This window comes from Zymoseptoria tritici, chromosome 1, assembly GCF_000219625.1.
Source record: "Zymoseptoria tritici IPO323 chromosome 1, whole genome shotgun sequence".
Lineage (NCBI taxonomy): Eukaryota > Fungi > Ascomycota > Dothideomycetes > Mycosphaerellales > Mycosphaerellaceae > Zymoseptoria > Zymoseptoria tritici.
The window spans coordinates 5,735,024-5,756,651 of NC_018218.1; the positions used below are offsets into that span (position 1 = coordinate 5,735,024).

At 54.6% G+C, this 21,628-nt stretch overlaps 7 protein-coding genes across 7 annotated transcripts; 5 read left to right on the forward strand and 2 right to left on the reverse strand.

The window, feature by feature from the left end:
* Positions 1-74: 74 nt before the first annotated feature.
* MYCGRDRAFT_67576 (SNF2 family DNA-dependent chromodomain-containing ATPase) lies at positions 75-5,080 on the forward strand (the record flags this gene model as incomplete). The annotated part of the gene is made up of 6 exons (XM_003856755.1): positions 75-287; positions 340-383; positions 428-510; positions 577-909; positions 958-1,004; positions 1,064-5,080. 6 exons carry the CDS (start codon positions 75-77, stop codon positions 5,078-5,080), a joined length of 4,737 nt encoding a protein of 1,578 aa, XP_003856803.1.
* Positions 5,081-5,950: 870 nt separating this feature from the next.
* MYCGRDRAFT_34525 (uncharacterized protein) lies at positions 5,951-6,556 on the forward strand (the record flags this gene model as incomplete). Its single annotated transcript, XM_003856756.1, has 3 exons — positions 5,951-6,056; positions 6,110-6,273; positions 6,326-6,556. The coding sequence occupies 3 exons, from the start codon at positions 5,951-5,953 to the stop codon at positions 6,554-6,556; spliced, it is 501 nt and encodes a 166-aa protein (XP_003856804.1).
* A 527-nt stretch (positions 6,557-7,083) lies between these two features.
* Positions 7,084-8,885, reverse strand: MYCGRDRAFT_90250 (uncharacterized protein; the record flags this gene model as incomplete). The annotated part of the gene is made up of 4 exons (XM_003856833.1): positions 7,084-7,122; positions 7,288-7,485; positions 7,645-8,330; positions 8,396-8,885. 4 exons carry the CDS (start codon positions 8,883-8,885, stop codon positions 7,084-7,086), a joined length of 1,413 nt encoding a protein of 470 aa, XP_003856881.1.
* Positions 8,886-9,587: 702 nt separating this feature from the next.
* Positions 9,588-10,466, forward strand: MYCGRDRAFT_24762 (uncharacterized protein; the record flags this gene model as incomplete). The annotated part of the gene is made up of 1 exon (XM_003856757.1): positions 9,588-10,466. A coding segment is annotated over one exon (879 nt), but the record flags the coding sequence as incomplete, so codon positions are not given.
* A 1,906-nt stretch (positions 10,467-12,372) lies between these two features.
* On the forward strand, positions 12,373-14,734 carry MYCGRDRAFT_54508 (uncharacterized protein; the record flags this gene model as incomplete). The annotated part of the gene is made up of 1 exon (XM_003856758.1): positions 12,373-14,734. One exon carries the CDS (start codon positions 12,577-12,579, stop codon positions 14,662-14,664), a length of 2,088 nt encoding a protein of 695 aa, XP_003856806.1.
* Positions 14,735-15,021: 287 nt separating this feature from the next.
* Positions 15,022-20,177, forward strand: MYCGRDRAFT_67581 (uncharacterized protein; the record flags this gene model as incomplete). The annotated part of the gene is made up of 3 exons (XM_003856759.1): positions 15,022-15,166; positions 15,217-15,686; positions 15,732-20,177. The coding sequence occupies 3 exons, from the start codon at positions 15,022-15,024 to the stop codon at positions 20,115-20,117; spliced, it is 5,001 nt and encodes a 1,666-aa protein (XP_003856807.1).
* On the reverse strand, positions 20,174-21,211 carry MYCGRDRAFT_98906 (uncharacterized protein; the record flags this gene model as incomplete). The annotated part of the gene is made up of 2 exons (XM_003856832.1): positions 20,174-20,536; positions 20,615-21,211. 2 exons carry the CDS (start codon positions 21,209-21,211, stop codon positions 20,174-20,176), a joined length of 960 nt encoding a protein of 319 aa, XP_003856880.1.
* Positions 21,212-21,628: the final 417 nt, after the last annotated feature.

Here is a 21,628-nt window from a genome sequence, read left to right on the forward strand (position 1 = left end):
ACGACATTCCCATGACCAATGCCTCATCACCACACGGAGACGAACCACCGTCCGACGACGATGCCATTCACGACATGGCAACTTCAGAATTGGAGGAAGATGAGGATGCACCTGGTGAAGAGGACGAAGACTTTGACGCAGCTTCACCTACGCATGAGAGGGCGAATGGAATGGATCACGACAGATCATCGTCCGAAGCTGGGTCCAGACCAGGCAAGCGGAAGGCGGAAGTTGATGATGAAGAATTGATGAAGCTGAATCCGGAGCTGTATGGCTTGCGTCGTAGTGTAAGGTCGATTTCATCCATCGCATCGATTCAGCCGCTGACATTGCTTCCAGGGCCGCGCCAGACCTAGCCGTCGAGTGGTACGTGCGCTCGCCATGTAAACATCGAGACACAGTACTGATAGTAAGCATAGGTCGATAGTTCCGACGAAGATGAAGACGACGAGGGCGCCGTTAACACCGGCAGACGGCGGAAACGTCAAAAGCTTGCCGCTGGCGGACCATGTATGTCACCCATCCCCAAATAATACGGTCCGCTTGCATTATGCTAACACGATACTTCAGCTTCAGCACGAGCCGATAGAGAGTCTTCACGTCAGGCTTCGTCACCAGCCTCAGAGTCGGAAGAGGGTGGTACATATGGCGGTCAGCGTGGCCGCACCTTCGCCAAAAAGCACCGACAAAAGATGCAAGCCATTGCCTCAGGGGGTGGGACACCGCAACTGAGCGAGGTTCGCTTCTCTACACGACGGGCGGCAAAAGTCGCGAACTACGATGAAGAGCAAGACCTGGGCATCAGCGAGGAGGACGACACCGAGACCGCAACACCACAATATTACTATGTCGAGGACGAATCACCCGCGATCGACCAGGTGCTGAACCACAGGCTCAAGGAGGGTGCTGGTGAGTCTTGTATTGCACACCTCAAAGCAGAGAACACTTCTGACCGAGCCGATGTAGATGCGAGCAATGGTGACAAGCACGACTATGAGTTTTATGTAAGTCCATCCGACCACCCCACCTGTCCTCCTCAGACACTGACCTTCCCGTCCGACAGATCAAGTGGCAAGGTCAAGCACATTACCATGCCACATGGCATCCATGGGCCGAGCTATCGTCATACAAAGGCTTCCGCCGCCTCGAAAACTACTTCCGAAAAATCGTCAAGATCGAGATTCAATTGGCGACCGACCCCGACATCGCCGCCGAGGACAGAGAGAAATGGAACCTCGATCGGGAAGCATATCTCGACTCTCTGGTGGACTACAAGAAGGTGGAGCGTGTCATTGGTGCAAGAGATGGCGAAACAGAGAAAGAATACTACGTGAAGTGGAAGGGTCTATACTACGACTCGTGCACTTGGGAGACTGCGACGCTCGTCGCTCAGGAAGCGCAACACCAGATCGATCGATATCTCGACCGCTCGGCGAAGCTCCCGGTATCGGACAAGAATGAGCAGAACGTCAACACGCGGTCGTCGTACAAGCCATTCAGGACACAACCGGCCTACATCAAGGGTGGCGACCTTCGAGAATTTCAGATTCACGGCGTCAACTTCCTGGCGCATCACTGGTGCAAGGGAAACAATGTCATCCTCGCCGACGAGATGGGACTTGGCAAGACAGTCCAGACCGTGTCCTTCATGAATTGGCTACGAAACGATCGTCGACAAAATGGTCCCTTCATTGTCGTTGTACCTCTGTCAACCATGCCTGCGTGGGCCGACACCTTCGATCTGTGGACGCCGGACATCAACTACGTGGTCTACAATGGCAACGAAGCCGCTCGCAAGATCATTCGAGATCACGAGTTGCTGGTCGATGGCAATCCCAAGAAAGTCAAGTTCAACGTCCTGCTCACGACTTACGAGTACATCCTCGTCGACTCCGGCTTCTTGTCACAGCTGAAATGGCAATTCATGGCTGTGGACGAGGCTCATCGATTGAAGAACCGCGAGTCGCAGCTGTATGCGAAGCTCATGGATTTTGGCGCACCGAGTCGGCTCCTCATCACCGGCACGCCCATGCAAAATACCCTTAGTGAGCTGTCTGCGCTCATGGACTTCCTCATGCCCGGCAAGATCTTCGTCGACGACCAACTGGACTTGACCTCGGAGCATGCTAGCACGAAGCTTGCTGAACTCACCGACGCCATCTCCCCGTACATGATCCGACGCACGAAGCAAAAGGTGGAGAACGACCTGCCGCCTAAGACCGAGAAGATCATTCGTGTCGAGCTGTCCGATGTGCAGCTTGAGTACTACAAGAACATTCTCACCCGGAATTACGCTGCGCTCAATGCTGGTAACAAGGCTGGCAAGACGTCGCTGCTCAACATCATGATGGAATTGAAGAAGGCCAGCAATCATCCGTTCATGTTCCCGAATGCAGAAGACAGGATTCTGGCTGGCAGTGACGCCCGCGACGACCAGCTCAAGGCACTGATTACATCAAGTGGCAAGATGATGCTTCTCGATCAGCTTCTCACAAAGATGAAGCGAGATGGCCACCGTGTGCTTATCTTCAGTCAAATGGTGAAGATGCTTGATATCCTCGGCGACTACCTGCAACTTCGTGGGCATCAGTTTCAGAGACTGGACGGCACAATCGCTGCAGGACCTCGACGAATGGCCATCGACCACTTCAACGCAAAAGACAGCCAAGATTTCTGCTTTCTGCTCTCGACTCGCGCTGGTGGGCTCGGTATCAACTTGATGACTGCCGATACTGTCATCATCTTCGATTCCGACTGGAACCCACAGGCCGATCTGCAGGCCATGGCCCGAGCACATCGCATTGGTCAGAAGAAGCCCGTCACCATCTACCGACTCGTCTCCAAGGACACTGTTGAAGAAGAAGTGCTCGAGCGCGCTCGCAACAAGCTGATGTTGGAGTTTATTACCATTCAGCGAGGTGTGACTGACAAAGATGCTCGCGAGCTCGGTGATCGAATGGCCAAGGTCGGTGCTAGCACTTCCGAACCGACGTCTTCCGACGACATCTCGCGCATCTTGAAGCGACGTGGTCAGAAGATGTTTGAGCAGACTGGCAATCAGCGCAAGCTGGAAGAGTTGGATATCGATGCAGTTCTCGAGAACGCCGAAGAGCATCAGACCGAGCAGCCGCAAGGCATGACAACCGATGGTGGCGAGGAGTTCCTGCGCAGTTTCGAGTACACCGACGTCAAGATCGACCTCGAATGGGATGAGATCATTCCCAAGCATGAGCTCGACAAGATCAAGGAAGCCGATCGCAAGAAGCAGGAGGAAGCCTACCTTGCTTCTGTCATCGAGGACAGCCAGCCGCGTAAGCGCAAGGCACCCGGCGAAGATGGGCGTGATCAAAGAGCTGCGAAGAAGCGCGCAAGAGATCTCAACGCGAACGCTGATATTGACAACGACTCTGGCGACGATGATTCGGACCATGGCAGCGATCCTAAGCGGGCGCTTGGCGAGAAGGAGTGCCGCCACCTCATCCGCGCGTACGAACGGTTCGGGTCTATCGACGAGAAGCAGGATGAAATCATCAAAGAAGCTCGCCTCGTCGGCCGCGATGTCGATGTGGTGCGTGACACCCTCAAGGAGATCATCGATACTGCCATCCGGCTGCAGAAGGAGCAGGCTGATCAGCTTGCCGAGATCGAACGGACTACGAACAAGCCCATCACGAAGAAAGAGCGCAAAGCTGTTCTTTTCGACTTCCGCGGTGTGAAGCGTCTGAACGCTCAGACATTGACTGATCGACCCGAGGAGATGAAGATGGTGCGAGATTGCGTCGACCAGACTCCTGATTGGAGAACATTTCGTGTGCCCGAAGCCCAGAAGCCTGCATCGTACACCGCAGAGTGGGGTGCGAAGGAGGATGGTATGCTCTGTGTTGGTATCGCAAGGCATGGGTACGGCGCATGGATCCCCATCCGAGACGATCCCGATCTCGGATTGACTGAGAAGTTCTACCTTGAAGAACACCGTGTGGGAGCTAAGGAAGCGCGCAGTACCGGTGGCGACGAAGTCAAGCAGGCCAAGTCTCCTGGTGCTGTTCACCTTGTGCGACGTGCGAACTACCTCATCAGTGTTCTCAAGGACAAGCTCAGCAACGGCACCAACCAGGCGGCTAAGCGGGCACTCGAGAACCATCACCGGAACAACCGCAAGCATCTGGGTCAAGGTCGCATATCCACGCCGGGACACGCCGGCAGTCCAGGACCTTCCGGTCACCGCAAGAGTCACGCTGGCGATAGTAGGATGCACCAGTCGGACATTCGCAACAGCTTGAAGCATGGCTCTCCCAATGGACACCTTAGAAGGGATGACCGGAAACCGCGCTACAGCGAGGAGCGCAGGACAGGCCACCATCGCAATCACAGCTCACCCATGAACGGCGCCTCCAGGACTATGTCCGAGGCCGACCAGCGTGTCCGCAAGATCATGGAGCCCATTCAAAGCACCCTCATCAAGGTCTCCGGCGCTACCAAGAAGAAGATGCCTGAAGACGATGCGCGTTTGAAGATGATCAAGATGGGACTCGTGGCTATCGGCAACCACATCACGACGCAGGTCCAGAACAATGGCCAAGCGAGCTTCGAAGACAAGCTCTGGGACTACGTTTCGGAGCATCATTGGCCACAGTCCAAGTCGAGCGACAAGCGTGTCTCTGGTCACAAGCTTCGCGATATGTATAAGAAGATCTCTGGCAAGGACAATGCCGCGGCGGCTTCCAAGACGAGTCCGACCAAGCCACGTCCTGCTGCTACTGAGGCTGGAGCTTCAAAGCCGGCTTCCAATGGCACGACTCCGGCTGTGAAGACAGAAGCTGTCAAGGTCGAGCCGACGACGGCCGAGTTGCCGAAGGAAGAGTCTGTCAAGGACGAAGTGCCTGTGAAAGCCATCGAGACGAAATCGGCGAACGAACGGCCAAGCAAGCTCGAAGACGTCAAGACGGAGTTAAAGCCAATCGAGCCGCCGGTCGAAGAGAAGGCATTCGCACAGGAATCAGCACCCAAAGACGAGGCGCAGAACGGCGAGACAAAGCCGGAGGTCAAGCCCGAGGCTTTGCCGGAGGTTGCTGCGCGATAGAAGGGACGTCCTGGGCTGAAGCAGTCATGATGGAAGAATACAAGCTATGTGGGCATCACATGTACGAGAGCCGTACGGCGGATTAATGAGGAGTCGATCACAGCATGAAGAAGATGTTCTAACGCATACGATACACAATCAATGGCGCACAAAATATTCTTCGATTCATCGTTACCAGCGTTTGCATTACATGGAGACGACAGACGGGTCGTGGGCAAGGAGAGACGACGTCGGCGAACGCGTCTCGGTCCATTCTTCCAAAGGCGTTTTCTGTGGGGTCCGCTGGGTTTCTCCAGCAAGAAAAGAAACAGGTGAAGAGCTTGTACACCATGAGAGGCAATTGCAGCAGGAGACGAGATGGATGTGGGAGTGGCGGAATGGTTACTGTGGATGGATGTATGAGTGAGTAGTCTACGAGGAATCTGTAGGACTACACCAATGGAGTTCCAGCAGTTGATGAATTGATAGACGTTCCTCGACAATCGCTCGGGCTCATAGAAAAGGCTGCGAGCGACATGCAAAGAGACACACGCAATGGTTCACTCGGGCTCCAGTATTTGCGAACGGTATCCATCCTTTCATCATCGATACGACTTTGAGATGGGATGCAGTCATCTTGCATTGTACCTGGCGCCAGCTCCAAGTTCCCGAATTGCGTGACAGACCCACCCCGCTCACAGACAATGAAGGTTGTAGAGCTTGTGGATGGCGCCATGCATACTTGCCAATGAGCCATAGCGGAAGAGAGACCATCCGGTAACACATATAGACCTCTTGCTGCTTGCAGCCTTTGAAAGCTGTTCAATATCGTCTCAGCACGAACCGATCTCAAGAGAAGCCCCCCCCTTCAAGCAGCTCAAACAACTCACCATGTCCACCGAACTTCAACAAAACCTCGCGGCTTCCAACGAGAAGTACGCCGCCTCCTTCACCAAAGGCCACCTTGCCCTCCCTCCAGCGAAGAAGTACCTCGTCGGTGAGCCGAGCGCCCATCCACCATGCCCGACTCCTCCTGACCATTTCATTCAGTAACCTGCATGGACGCCCGCATCGACCCAGCCGCCGCCTTTGGCATCGACCTCGGCGACGCCCACGTAATCCGCAACGCAGGCGGCAACGCCAAAGACGCTCTGCGATCCATCCTGATCTCGCAGCATCTGCTCGGAACCCGGGAGATCATCCTCGTGAAACACGTAAGCCATCACCTGCCATACTACCAGATCGAACAAGACTGACTGAAAGCAGACCGGCTGCGGCATGCTCACTTTCCAAAACACCGATGCCTTGAAAGCTGTGGCCTCGAATGTGGGCACCGGCGTTCTGGCTTCGACGTATGACTTCCAACCGTTCGGCGACTTGGAGCAGGCTGTCAAAGACGACGTGGCGTGGTTACAGGGCCATAGCGCGTTGGTGGAGCGGACGGTTAGTGGGTGGGTGTATGAAGTCGAGACGGGAAAGACGAAGCGGATCGTGTGAGCGAGTGTGCCTCAGCCCGGTGAGGTGAGGTGAAGTGGTAGAGAAATGTTCATCAAGGTGTCCGTTTTGTCATCAACCATGTCTTCTTTTCATTTTTGCACTAAAACGTAGATAGTCAGTCGTACGCAGTACTGCGCTTCTGATTTACAGTGTAACGCGGCAAGGAGTGCTTCATTGCAACTCGTGTACAGCGCCAGCAAAACAAAGCCATATGTCCCGATTCCGCAACCCAACGCCGGAAAAGATTTTTGGGGTATTTTGACAGAGGCCGTAAAGCAACGCAGAAAGCTCAGCGGAGGCCAAGTCCGCGAGCGAATAAAGCAAAGATCGTGAGAACGCCACCCAAGCATATAAGTGCAGAACAGCTGAGACAGTCTTCTGTGAATCTCGACTTTCCTCCTGTTATTTTCCGGACATTTGCACATCTGTGCCGAAGCTCCCATGGCCTCGGTGAAGAGGCAAATACCACTGAATGCCGTCGTGATTCTGCTGGAGGTTTCGAAGCAGAAGGAAATGCTTGCCCTAGTCTATGCGCCGTAGACAAGCATTGTGAACGACACTGCTCGCTGTTGGACGAGAGCTGTTCCGATAACACTCCCGTAGTGAGATCGACGATGGATCGAGGATTGGTGGCCAGCGGGTGCTGCTGATGCATGCACGCCTGACTCGGCTATTCGAAAGATAGACATGGGCCAGAGAATAGTACGATCGAATGTTCATGAACTTCGTACTCCGACCATGCCATTGCTGCCGGAACCGTTCGTAAAAGCAGGCGAATTAGCGCTCGAAGCAAAGTCCTGCTGGGACATGTCAGTAACCGCGCCACACGTAAAAGCTGACATGGGCAACGATGAAACGGTTTGGAGTCGTGGGACGGTTTGGAGGCGGGAGAACTTGCCGATGGTCTGCTGATCGCAAATCTGAAGCGGCTGGTATAAAAATTCGTGTAGAGCACGCTCATAGCCTTGACAGGCGAGCTCGAACTTTCCAGACTTGCTTCGAAATGCTCCAACAGTCCCATGGCTTCCCTCCCGCACCGCCGCTCCGCTCGCCTCACGGAAAGGATAGCCCTGTCACATGAAACTCACCTTTCGCTTCTGACGCTTGGCCCCGCTGCCACGCCGACCAGTATCGTCGACGCCGCCTGTGCTATAGCCGTCGTCTTCGAAACCCTGCTGATAGCCCTCGTAGCTGGTGTCGTCGTATCGGCGCCGCTTGTTGCTTCGATCCGGTCTCGATAGGCTCCTAGGAGAGGCCGGAGCGGAGTTCCGCGCACCCGCACCAGGAGACGTCTTTGCGAAAGCACTCGTCCCTGACAACTTCGCCGCATTCGGTGTGTTCCCACCTTTCGTCGCGACGGCAGGTGCGATTGCCTCGTCCAAGCCCAACATGCTTTTCCATTGCTCGTGCTCTTTGGCCGGCAGGCGACCTGGCTTCATCCGTAGTGCGTCATCCAGCTTGTTAAGCAGGTCTTCTTGCACATCCGCTTTGTCCATCCGCATAGGCTCGCAGTGATTCTCCCACAGGGTTGCGCCATTACCGGCATCATTGTTCCACATCGGATCGAGTAGTCCTTCGAGTTCATGCAAATTGCTCTGGGCCTTATTCAGTCCTTCGAGTCCGAGCTTCTTAACCTTGTTCGCGTAGGACTTTCGCAACACATTGATCTTCTCGCCCGTGACTGGATCCCTGCGGGCCACTGCGGCTTGTATGCGCTTCAAGTCGTACAGCTGGATGAGATCTTGGCTCGGATGCGGCCGCGAAATTGCTATAGCTGAGAGGGAGAGACAGTTTAGCAATGCATCGCGCATGTCAGAGATGCGCGCAGGGAATACTTACGGGCCGTGGAGAGTTTATAGAGCACGCCCGCGCCTGGAACTGGCGCTGTTATATCTCCACCTGCCCCTTCTCTTTCATGATCAGTCCTTCTGTGCTCAGCATCCACACTCGACACGCCGTCATTTCCACTCTCTGGCCGATCCGTCATCTCTGCATCACCGTCATGATCCCGCCTCGCATAGCCTTCATCTTCACCCGCAGGCGTCTGATGCCCACTATCTCCACCTCCCTCACTACCTGCGCCTCGTCCTGCCATGTGCCCAAGATATCCAGCCGTGCTCGGCGGTGTCGGAAACGTAGTCGATGTGCCACTCCCGGTCGGCTGTGCGGGTAGTGTGTGCGCCGTCCATGACGGAGACATTCGCACACTCGGAGGTGGAGTCTGCGGCGGCACGAAGTGTCTCGTGTCGACGGTCGGTTGTGGACTTGCTGGTGAATATGATTCTAGTCTCTGACGCTTTGGCGATCGCTCTCCGTCACTGGTGGACATCGGATGCGGTCTCACGAGCACGCCGTGACCGTCGCAAGGTGATGATTGTGGGATCGGCGTATGCGTTTCGGATCGGACGTGGCGAGGATAGGCGGAGTATGGATATCGTGATAGATGCGTGGGAGGGGAATGAGCGGATTGGCCGTCACCGGGCGGAATCGACGGCGGAAAGCCAGGCCTGTCTTCCGCGGCCGACGGCAATCTACGGCGCTCGCAGCACACCCGTCGTCATGCAGCGCGATGAGCTGGCAGATCTGCTCCAAGTATCGGGGGTTCTGATCGGAGTGGTGGGTGGTGAGTGGTGGGCGGAGGGTGCGCTCGACGACGGCGAGGTTGATGCGTTGGAGGATGTGGTTGTCTGCAGCAGAAACGGCGGGAAGGCCGAGTGGATCCGCATTGTCGCGCTAGAAGGAGTTTAAATCGTCAGGCACAAAGGCGCACTTCATTGTCCGTGACGACTCCTTCTCATTCACAATTTGTCCGTTTCACATGTGACGGCGCGACAGTGATGAGGAAAGACGTTTGAAGACGCACATGGACGATTTCACTCAGATCTGACGACTCTGTGACAATCTCAAGATGGCCGACGAGATTGAAGATAGTGGCCCCATGGTGTCTCGCACCGCCACGTCAGGACCAGCACCGCGGCAGAACAATGGACAAACGGCATCCCGGCCAAGCAATCAACCTGGGTTCGACCGCCGGACTGGACCAGCTTCTGCTACAAAGACTGGAGTCGTGCAGCCAACACCTCAAGCACTACCTAGACGAACTGGACCAGCAGCCATAATTGTGTCTCCTCGTCAAAAAGGCAACCCAGTACTGGAGAGGATCAAGTCGATGCCATGGGAATATGGTGATATTGCAGCAGACTATGTGCTCGGTGTCACTACCTGTGCTTTGTTCCTGAGTTTGAAGTATCATCGACTGCACCCGGAGTACATCTACACTCGCATCAAAGCTCTCCAGGGCAAGTTTGCCTTGCGCATTATCCTCTGCATGGTGGATATTCAGAACCACGAGGAGACCTTGAAGGAGCTCAGCAAAACCAGCGTCATCAATAACGTGACAGTGATACTATGCTGGTCCGCAGCGGAAGGCGGGAGGTACCTTGAGCTGTTCAAGACATACGAGAACGCTGCACCGACGTCCATCAAACAGCACCAATCCACGACATACAGCGATCGTCTGATCGATTTCGTAACAACGCCTCGTTCGATCAACAAGACCGATGCGGTTTCGCTCGTGGCTCAGTTTGGCTCGATTAGAGCAGCTGTCAATGCCAGGCACGAAGACGTCTCGGTGATTGCAGGGTTCGGAGAGAAGAAAGTGCAAAAATGGTGCGACAGTGTTCGAGAGCCGTTCCGAGTCCAACGTGCGGCCAAGCGCGGAATAGATCTTGAGGGATTGAATCTGCTGAGCCAGCCTGTATCGAGAGCACCGACACTTTCACGCGATATCACCAGAGAAGACAGCGACACCCCAGATGCCGGAGCGAGGCCTCCAGTGTTCAAGAAGTCTTCTAGCATGGCCACGACTACTGCTGATGCAGACCGACGACCACAATCACGCCTAGCAGAAGCGACAGTTCCAGACGATGAGTTTGACGACGACGAAGAGGCTTTGAGAGAGCTGATCACGAAGCCGGCAAAGCCACCTCAAGCTGCAAGCAGCAAAGATACAGCCGAAGAGCCGAAGAAGAGAAAGGCCAACGAAGACCCTGTCAGCGATGGTATCATGGCAGCGCTGAGCAAGCTACGAAAATCATGAAAGAATCTCTCTCAGAGGATTGATTCTCTACATCAGCAGCGGTCTATTCCAACACCAGCAAAGATTGGGATCGTCAGGTTTCACGACCAATCAAGATCCTCCACCAGCTGCTTTGCAAACATGGCATTCTTCAGACAATGATGCTCGCCATCCTTGGTCTCTCCTGGCCTCCGCAGGGTACCCATCTTGTTACCACGGGGATAATCTTTTGGCAGCGGTAGCTTATGCCATCGATTCTGCCTTTCCTCCATCTGCCCTAGCAACTGCATGAAATATGGACAGCACGCATCGCCATTAGCAGGACCGTGGACTTCAACTCTGACCACTTTCTTGGTCATACTTCGCCACTCATCCGGACTGAGGTCTAGAATGAACGACGCTGCGCAACCCAGGTCACCGGTGTGAAGATGAGAATTCGAGTCGCTGAGATCTGCGAGTCGGAACTTCTTCGTCTCTTCTGCGGTTGTCGCGCGTTCAGATTCCTGGCTTATGCTATCGAGGATCTTGCCGAATCGTTCGGCGATGCTGACGAGGAGTGTGCCGAGCAACTCTGTGTTCTGAAGACCGGTGATGAAGCGGATTGGGCATTCGGTACATGTCAGCAGGCTGGAGGCCGTTTGCATTGCTTCTCGAAGAGGATGTAGAGCGAAGGGAAAGGCGAAAGATTCGTCCATCGTTTGAATGGTGTTGAGGGTCAGGTATAGGGTTGAGAGGCATGCGCATTTCGGAGCGGGGCCTGTCGGAAGAGACATTTCTACTGGTTCAAGGTGGAAGTCGTCTCCGAGAAGCGTACCGTCTATGTTGGCCGGCATTTCGAGCGGCGGTATAAACGTTGACTCGGAGTGGGATGTGCTGTTGTCCGGTGTGAGGGACGGTACTGCAGCCCAGTCATCGGTCAGCCAGGGTTGAACAGTACCACCTGGTGTGAACGGTGCATCATAGTGACCAGAATCGAAGGTCGCTTCATCGGCTTGTGCCGTTGGTCGCATTGATTTGAACCTCGTGGTCTTGGTTCCTGCCTTCGTGCTTGGAGCACCTTCGTCCGTCCGCTGTCGTTTCTTTGGACGTCCCATCGTATGCTGTGGCGAGTAGACGCAGACGATATTCTCCCGCTGACATCGAGCGCATAGAGGTCGTTCGCCGCCGCATTTGAGCTTCTTGAACCCTGTCGACGTTCAACATGTGGTCTGCTTCTACATGATGCGAGTTGGGACCACGTACGGCACTCATCACAAGCTGCTCTCAGCTTGACGTTCCCTTCGTTCTCCTGGGACGACTCGGCTGTCATACTGCTCTGTCTGCCAGGGGTTTCGATCGGGGGATGGGGTCAAACCGAGAGTTATAGAGTAATATGTTGACGAAAGTCACAAACGAGTCTTTTGATACACGGGTAAAAAATGCGTACTGCTCGAAGGGAGACTCTATCTCTACTGTGCTGTTCTTTCAGGTGGCTGATCTGCAAGTGTGATCCTTCGCGCATTGATTTGCCGTGAGGTTGAAGTGGTTCGACTTTTGGCCGGAGTGGCCCACTGCTTTTGCCGCTCTGTGTGAGGATTGATCGACGCATGTGCTCGTGAAATTTTGGGGAAGCTTTCATCGTTTCTTGAATTTATCCGAATCGTTTGAACATCGTCGCCTGTTTCGCATAACGCTCGCAACAATGGCGCCGCAAAGAGCTGGACAGAAGAGAAAAGTCGTTGAGGTGCCACGGCCTGAGGCTGATGAGGAAGACGATGTGCTCGGCGGTGAGGAGTTGAACGGTGCATTCGACGAGGGCGGAAGTGAGGCCGAGAGCAGCGACAATTCGTTCGAAGATCAGGAGGACGATGGAGAAGACGAGGAGGATGACGAAGAGGAACTGAATAGCGACGAGATTCCATCCTCCGACGACGAGGAGGATGTGCGACAGCAACTACGAGACATGAAGACCGACAGCGACAGTAAAAAGTCCTCGTCGGCACCGTCTGGACTTTTCGATGATGAGGAGCGATCAAATTTCCGAATCGAGGAAGACGCGAATGGCAACGAGCGATACATATACGACGAGATCAATCCAGTCTACGATTCGGACGACTCGGACGCAAGAGAAGCAACAAACACGATTGGCGACATTCCCATGTCATATTACGATGCATATCCCCACATTGGCTACGATATCAACGGCAAGCGAATACAGCGACCTGCCAAGGGACATGCTCTCGACTCGTTACTGGACAGTATTGACATTCCGGAAGGCTGGACTGGTCTGACGGATCCAGCGACCGGAAAGCCATTGAACCTCACCAAGGACGAGTTGGAGACCCTCAAGCAATTGACACGGAACGAGCGCTCAGGAGAGGGCTACGATCCGTACCCAGACATGGTCGAGTACTTCACAGGCAAAGGTATGGAGATGGTCATGCCACTTACTGCGGCACCGGAACCGAAGCGCAGATTCGTCCCATCGATGCACGAGCACAAACGCGTGATGAAGATGGTTAAGGCGATTAAGGAGGGCAGGATAAAGCCATTCCACGAGCAGACCGAGGAAGAGCGTGAGCAGGAGGAGGCTGAGCGGGAATATGCCAGCTTTGACATCTGGGCGAATGAGGCACCAAGGCCGGATCACATCATGAACGTACCTGCGCCGAAATTGCCGCCGCCTGGCTACGAGGAGAGCTATCACCCACCTCCAGAGTATCTGCCCGATAAGCACGAAAGAGAAGAGTGGGAACAGCAGGATGAGGAGGATCGGGACCGCGACTTCTTACCTCAGGATCACTCTGCGCTACGCAAGGTACCTGGTTATGAGAAATTTGTGAAGGAGAAGTTCGAGCGCTGTCTCGACCTGTACCTGGCACCGAGAGTGAGGAGAAGCAAGCTGAACATTGACCCCGAATCCCTTCTGCCGAAGCTGCCAGATCCATCTGAGCTGAAGCCCTTCCCTACGACCTGCCACAAGACGTTCACAGGTCACGAAGGTCGTGTACGAAGCATTGCCGTTCATCCCGCTGGAAGATACGTCGCATCTGGAGGAGACGATGGCACAGCTAGAGTTTGGGATCTGCAGCAATCACGACAGGTTTGGCGAATAAGGCTTTCCACCACCGAGCCGGTGAACGTGGTGACCTGGAGACCTGGTCAGACCACGAACATCTTGGCCGCGTGCTGTGGCGAGACAGTCTACTTCGTCGTTCCCCAGATGGAGTCAGATGACGATGACGTCGAAGCCGCGAGTCGTGAGGTGTTGGACTCTGGATATGGATACGCCGCAGCGAACCCTGCAAAGACAGCAGCAGGCAAGGACAAGGTCGCTTCAGCTCAGTGGGCTCGACCTCCGACTTCCCTACAAGACAAGGGCGTCGTCCTCACATTGACACTGCGATCGAGTCCGAAGACGCTCGCGTGGCATCGTCGTGGCGAGTACTTCTCGACAGTCTCACCCAACACTAGCTCGACCTCCACTGCCGTTGCGATCCACACACTCAGCAAACATCAAACGCAATACCCCTTCAAGCGTCTGAAGGGTCTGGCTCAAACCGTCTGCTTCCACCCAAGCAAACCTCTCTTCTTCGTGGCCACCCGCCAACGAGTCCGCATCTACGATCTCCAGGCGCAGAAGATGGAGAAGGAACTCATGCCCGGCGCACGCTGGATCAGTGGCATCAGCTTACATCCCATGGGTTCCAACTTGCTCATCTCATCGTACGACAAGCGTTTGCTGTGGCATGATCTGGACTTGGGGAATACGCCCTACAAGACTCTGCGATACCACTCCAAGGCTATTCGAACGGTCAAGTTCCACGCCAGCTACCCTCTCTTTGCGGATGCTAGTGATGATGGTACATTGCAAATCTTTCATGGCAAGGTGGTGGGAGATAGTATGGAAAACGCAACTGTGGTGCCGTTGAAGGTGCTGAAGGGACACAAGATCAAGAGCGATCTGGGTGTGCTAGATCTGGAGTGGCATCCTGTTGAGGCGTGGATTGTTAGTGCTGGTGCGGATGGATGTGTCAGGCTATGGACGTAGTGCAATGGTACCTTAGTGGTACACTGCTCAGATGTAGAGTGGACAGCGCTGTATAATCTATCTCCTGAAACGATGTGCTTTCCCTTTTCAAGCTCCCTGCGCGCACTGGCGTATGTAAGCCCTGCGTATATTGCAGCATACGTTGTGTACAGCAAAAGGACAAGAAACACGAAGACATGGACTCTCCTTGCATTTCAATCCACGTACTGCATTCCGTCCGTCCCTATGTCTTGTGCTGAGGGTTCCTTCCTGAGCTGAAACTGGTGTTCCGACACATGATCTCCTGCGGCTCGACCACCATGGAATCATAGGCCGGAGTTCTGGGCTGCTACCAATTTTGCTGCCACATCACCCACGATGTCAGCGACATTACTCGCCAATGAACTTAGCAACCTCGTATCCGAAGCCAAAAGAAAGAACACCGATCTTCGAACGGCCGCAGAGAAGTCGCTTCAGGACCTAAAATCACTTCCTAGCACTTCCGAACAACAACTTGCAGCCGGTAAGCCTCGAGCAAACCTATATTGAACAGACCAGTACTGACGGAACAAGACCTCAGCCGTCGTCCGGCCTTCATAGAACCGTTCCTCGTCGCCTGTGGAACGCGGAATCCCAAGTTTGCTGGACCCGGGATCATCTGCTTACAAAAGCTCGTGATCGTCAGAGGACTGCCAAAGGCGCGACTGCAGGATGCTCTGGAAGCGTTCAATGCGTGCACGGATCTGGGCCAGGACATTCAATTGAAGATACTGCAGGCTTTACCTTCACTTCTAGCGAACTATGGCACAGATCTGGAGGGAGACCTTCTGAGCTCGGCGCTGCAGGTGTGTTCTTCGTTGCAGGCGGCGAAGGCTTCGACTGTCAGTGGCGTGGCGGCTGCGACACTACAGCAGTTGGTCACGACAGTGTTTGAGAAGGTCACAAGTGAGGATGAAAAGGCCGATTCGAACGCTGGGACCACTGAGATTCCTGGAGACAATGGACCGCTTCATCTCAAGCCGGCTGCGTTCGATGCGTACAGGGTCTTTCGAGACCTGGCTTTGGCGGCTGACGAGCGAAAGACGAAGTTTGTTCAGTTCACTTCACTCTCCGTTGACTCTAGCTTGGAGCTCATCTGGTCCTGTCTGGACTCTAATCCCGAGCTTTTTGGCGCGCACGATGAGCTGATGTCCATCATACGGGCGAACCTCTTCCCATTGATCATCAGAGTACTGTCAGAGCGACTATCGTTCCTTGTAACGCTTCGCTTGGTGCGCATACTGCGACTCATCTTGGACAGTTATCTGTTCGACTTTCCCGGGGATTGCGAGGCTGCTCTGAGCCTTTGCACGCAATGTCTGGAGTCCGAGGTACCCGCATGGAAGCGAGCGCTGGTCATGGAGCTTTTGCGAGAGTTCTTTGCTGACAGCAGCCATGTCATCGATGCCTACGAAGTAATCGACATGCGAGAAGGCGGCAAGCCGGTCGTGCAGGATATGATATCCTCATTCGTGCGACTTTCAACAGAAAAGCCCGCAGTCATTGGACTCGGACAACAATCCACTGTGCCTACGGGCCCTACAGCAAACGCCGAGTCAAGCGCAGATCAGGCCACGCTTGAAGCCACGGGCGGCATGACGGGTGTGATAGGCTCGGCGCTGGGTGTTCTGGAAGTCAGCATCGCCGGCATCAGCTCGCGATGGAGCTTACCGAGATCGCCGTACATGGAGCAATTAGACAAGACTGACGCCCCTGCTCCGCCTGAGACCTACGTCTACGCAATGGTGTTGGAATGCTTGAACGGTCTGTCAGACTCTTTGGCGAGGACTGTCCTACCATTGACCGTGCAGCACGAGAAGTCGCGGAACAAAGGATCGAACGGATCAACCAACGGACGAGGGAGATCGCAATCTTTTCGTACTGGCGCCGTGCCACTGAACCCCCTCGAAGCCAAGGACGCTCCATATGCAGCGAGAGTGAAGGCAGTGGCAGGTATCGTGGACTCTTGCTGGCCCGCTGTGCTGGCCACATCATCGACGTTTCTCAATGCTGCACTGGACGAGCAGTACTTCCGCAACCTGATCAAAGCATACCAGCGATTCGCACAGGTGGCCGGTCTTCTACGGCTAGACACACCGAGAGACGCCTTCATGACCACGCTTGCCAAAGCTGCTGTCCCTCCTCACGTACTCAATGCTGCCACAGCAGAAACGCTCAGATCGCCACCCGCTGAGAGCCCGAGAGTGTTCTCCAATCCAAGAGCGTTGCTCAGTGTCGACAGCTTTTCGACGCAAAACTCATCATCATCCATGGAGCAAAGTAAACGACCTTCTGGCGAGCCCGTGAGACCGATGCTCACAGTACGCAATTTGCTCTGCTTGAGAGCGCTTTTGAATCTTGCAATTGCATTGGGCCCGACTCTGGGTTCCGCTTTCGTGGTTGTAGTGAATGCGCTCAAGCAAGCCGATATGGTGCTCAGCCGTACAACTCCTCAGCAGATGAGTCGCATGAACTCCGCATCTCAGCACAAGGAAGATTCCGCGAGCGTGGTCCAGGCTTTCAGTGCAGAAGTTGCCGCGGTCGAAGCTGCGGCATCACGACTTCTCGAAAGCACTGCCGACTATCCCAATGATGCATTCATGAATGTGGTGGGTACATTCTGCCGACTCCTCCGCGGAAAGAGCGAGCGGCCCCAGTCGCCGGTATCCTCGACGCCGGATTCAGGCCATTCCACACCCAAATCACAGGGTGCGACTCGCCGGACATTTTCGGGTCTTCCGGGACTCAGTACAATGTTGGAGCTCCAAGCAAGAGACTATCAATTCGTGATACCCAAGCTCGGGAGTCTGATGCAGCTCAACGTCTCTCGCTTCGTGAGCGAGGACCCTGCCAACAGCGGATGGGACGCTTTGGTCGACGAACTGACTGCCGTTGCGTGTTCTAATTCCGCGCCTAGAGATGCTCGCAAAGCCGCTACGGATGTATTGGTCAAACTGGCCGAAGCCACGGTTGCAGAAGTCACGAAAGAGGAGCTGGAAGATCGGGCTATAATACAGCGTCGCGCTTGGGTCATTCTCTTACGGCTCATCCAGGAGACATATCAAGAAGATGGCGATTCAACTTCAACAGATCTCGAAGTTCAAAGCCATGCGTTGGAGGCTCTGCGCGCAATTTTGGAACGCTGTGGCGACACAGTGGTTGCAGGCTGGGACCACATCATCGCGATCATCAGCACTGCCTTCGAGCAAGAAGGTGGTCTTCCCCGGTCTGCTGGAAACGGAGACATCCACATCGACTGGAGGAACGTCTCGTTCGATCTGGTATCAAGCCCGATTGGTCGCATTGCGTTCGCCGCGACCCAGCTTGTTTGCTCTGACTTCTTGGATCACCTGCCGATAGATGATATCCCGGCATTGATCGAGCTCCTCCATCGTTTCATGTGCCAAGCTGAGAACATCAACGCTGCGCTAACGACGATCACGATCTCATGGAACGTCGGCGATTATCTGTTTGGCAAGTTCACCACCGAAGAGCTTACGGCGTTCATCGCCGAAGCCGCCGATTTCGATGAGCTGGAAGAAGACTTGCAGCCTCTAGTGGAGCGATCACGACCTGCGCAATGGCTGCTGTTACTGCTTCGCCTTCGCGACGTCGCCGGACGACCTTTGAAAGAAATTCGAAACGCTGCATATCAGACTGTGTGCAACGTCTTCAAACAGCACGGTGACGAGCTTCCGCCAGCCGCGTGGGATCTCTTGCTCCGGAACACCATCTTCTACATTGCCCGAGCCGACTCATTTCTGTACCTTCAAGAAGATGAGAATACCGGCGGAGACAGCCAAGCATCGACAAAACCTGATGTCGACATGTCCAAGACGATCATCGCAGGGAACTTTGGAGTGGTCTCTCAGCATCTTCGCTTGATCGAGCAGGTCGCCAAACTTGCCGGCCTCTGGGAAGTCTTCCTTAGTATGCTGGAACGATACCTAGATGTTGAGGATCATTCTCTCAACGCGGCAGTCTACTCGGCGCTGGCCAAAGTTCTAGCCTGCATCGACTCCTCGCAGACAGCTTGGAAAGGTCCAATTTACAGGACCGTCTCTCTCTGGCTCAAAAGATTCCCAAATCCAGGGGATGACAGTAACCCCAAAACAAGCAACCAGGACGCCTATCTCGCCTACGCCTCCTCCGGCGAGGAAATCTACCGCCTCACCCGTGACACCATGAGCACCTCACAAGCCCGCACGATGATCGATAATCTCTACCACTGCATCCGTGGCTCGAACGGCCCTCTCTATGGTGCCGACACGAAGAACATGAGTCCGCTGCAGAACAAAGTCATGCTCTTGCTCAAAAGCATGCGACTAGATCAACACGACATCCCAGCTTGCCTTGTTACCGTCGCCGCGAAGCTCGCTACTCTCCACCACGACACAGCGCCTGACAGCACGGGCACGAACACTCAGCCGACGTTCGTGGCCATGGCGAGCGAAGCTATTGACTGGCTGCAGCAGCTGGTCATACCGCATATAGCTGAGGGAGATCTGCTTGACTCGGGCGCTCTATTGCAGGCAGTGCAGAGTCTGCGAAGAGTGGTTGAGAGCAAGTATACTTTCAGACTGCAACATAAAGGCTTGCCGTTGTGGCGAAGAGCGACGTCAGCCGCGGTCGCTCTGGCAGGACCGGTCATCGAGCAGGCTGAGAGGTCAAGTACGGACCAGGGTTCGAGAAATGAGATCTGGACCGAGTACGTTGGTATCATCAGCGGCGTGGTGAGAGCGAACGACTTGCATTTGGTCGACGCGACGACGACAGTCCACGACGATCAGATGTTTGACATTGAGAGCTTCAACGCTCTGCAATCTGTACTCATCCCACGACTGGGAAGCTCTGACCTGCCCACTACAATAAAGCTGGCATACACACGCGCACTCTTCGAGGCGTCCTTGATTCACCAACCTGAACCCGGCGAGGTGCTCGGGACAGACTTGTCACCATTGATAGACATTGGAAATGTGCGACGAGGCAGAGTCAAGGAAGTTCCATTTTCGTCGCGAGAGGAACTGGCATACGTCTGCTGGAACGAGCTCGTGGCTCTCGCTTCTACATCAGACGCATCTCCTGAGCGGAAGAACTTGGCCAGAGCTTCGGCACCACTGCTTATTTTGCGTCTCGCCATTCCCGTCAGAGCATATATCGCCGACCAGCCTTTGCGAGGGAGGAGACCGCAACCACTTTCGGAGCTGGAAGAGTTGCTGTTCTCCTTCGAGACGATTCAGAATCTTGAACTCGATCCCGAGGCTTTGAAGTCGGACTCAGTAGCTGTTGGTCAAGCCGGGCCGCGAGCACACTTGCACTTCCTGTATCCGCTGCTCGTGCAAGCCGTCGCTACCGCGGGCGATAAATGGTCTGGATCGGAGGAGGTTCTGGCGCCGTTGCAGAAAGTGTTGTTGAGTGTGAGTGCTGCACCTTGAGGTGGGGTAGTGAGTCCATAGACCGAAAAATATTTCCCACTCTGTCGTCGCCTTCTTCAATCTTTGTACTCCCAAGTCGTGCTGTGCCCCTCATTGATAAGGATCGTGTACGCTTCTCCACCAAACGCCTGCCCATCAACCGCAACCCACTGTTGCCCCACAGCTTTCATCGCAGCAAGAAGAATCTTATGCGCAAACGTCGGTGGTATCAAACCCCTCCACTGGAGTCTCACCAAATCCTCCTCCATCGGCTCCCCAGCATCGTTCGGAACCCGATATCTTGACAAAAAAGCATCAACATCATCCCCCTTCAGAATCCGCGGTGACCCCAACATCGCCAAACTCAACCACTCCAACACCTCCGCCGCCTCCGCGTACTCCTGCTCCTTCATCCTCACCGGAAACACCGGCACCATCGCCTTCCCAACATCCAGCACCTCAGCTTTAACCTCCCTCCCAACCGGCGCATGCTCCTCAATCGCCGCCTTCCCCTCCACCTCCCCTCCCGCCAAGTCACAAAATACCCACGTCAAAGTGTCCGTCAACACATTCCCAAACGCCCATACGATGCGATCAAATCCCTTCTTCCCCCTCACCATACTCGGAAGTCGTAAATCCAACTCAATCGCAAACCTCGCTTTGACATGTTTCCTCCCAAACGTAGGCATAGCTTTCCCTTCCAACCCCAATCGTTCAAACGTAGGTTTATCGACTTCGATGCGCAGCACCCCATGGCAGAGACTGAGGATCGGACTGTCGATCCCGGGACGGCCGGAGGAGTGCATGAGTACATTGCCGGACTTGATGTAGGTGGTGAAGAAGGGGTTGGTGAGGAGGGCGAGGGGGGAAAGGTGGAGGATGGAGTAGGTTGATTTTCCGTTGAAGTTGGGGGAGGAGGAGAGGTGGGTTTGGAGGGTTTCGGCGGCGGAGGAAGGGAGCAGGAGGTTGAGGGTGTGGGTGAAGTTTTGGGTTAGGAGGGTTGAGAAGGGTCGTTTTTTGGTGGGTGGTTGTTCGTGGTCGAGGAAGGCGGGGAGTTTTGTGGTTGTGACGATGCATTTTGGTTTGGGACCGGAGGAGGGGGAGAGGTTGAGCATCTTGGCGGCTTCACATTTGCGAGAAGTGTTTGGCTGCTAGAGGTAGCTCATGCTGGTGGTACTTCCTCGTTTGTCGGCATTGAAGTCGAGAAGTGAGGTCAACGGCAAAGTGAAGATGAAAGAAAGTCGGGCATTGGATCTTGGACCCCCACCAAGAGATCCAGAGAGACTTTATAACGCTGTCTTCTTCGAAACCACTGGATGAATACAGACGGCAGCATAATACGAGATACATAGTTCCGCTTGCACCGACGTCCACCATCAAGATGCCTCGTCGTGGTCAATTGCGCTACGTCCTTCTCCGGCGAGACAGTGCCTATAACGAACTTCATCACTTCAAAACACGTCCTTCACAACCCACAAAATGACAATCTATACGATGTCTAGATACGTTCGTGAACGGAGCACTCCCGTCCG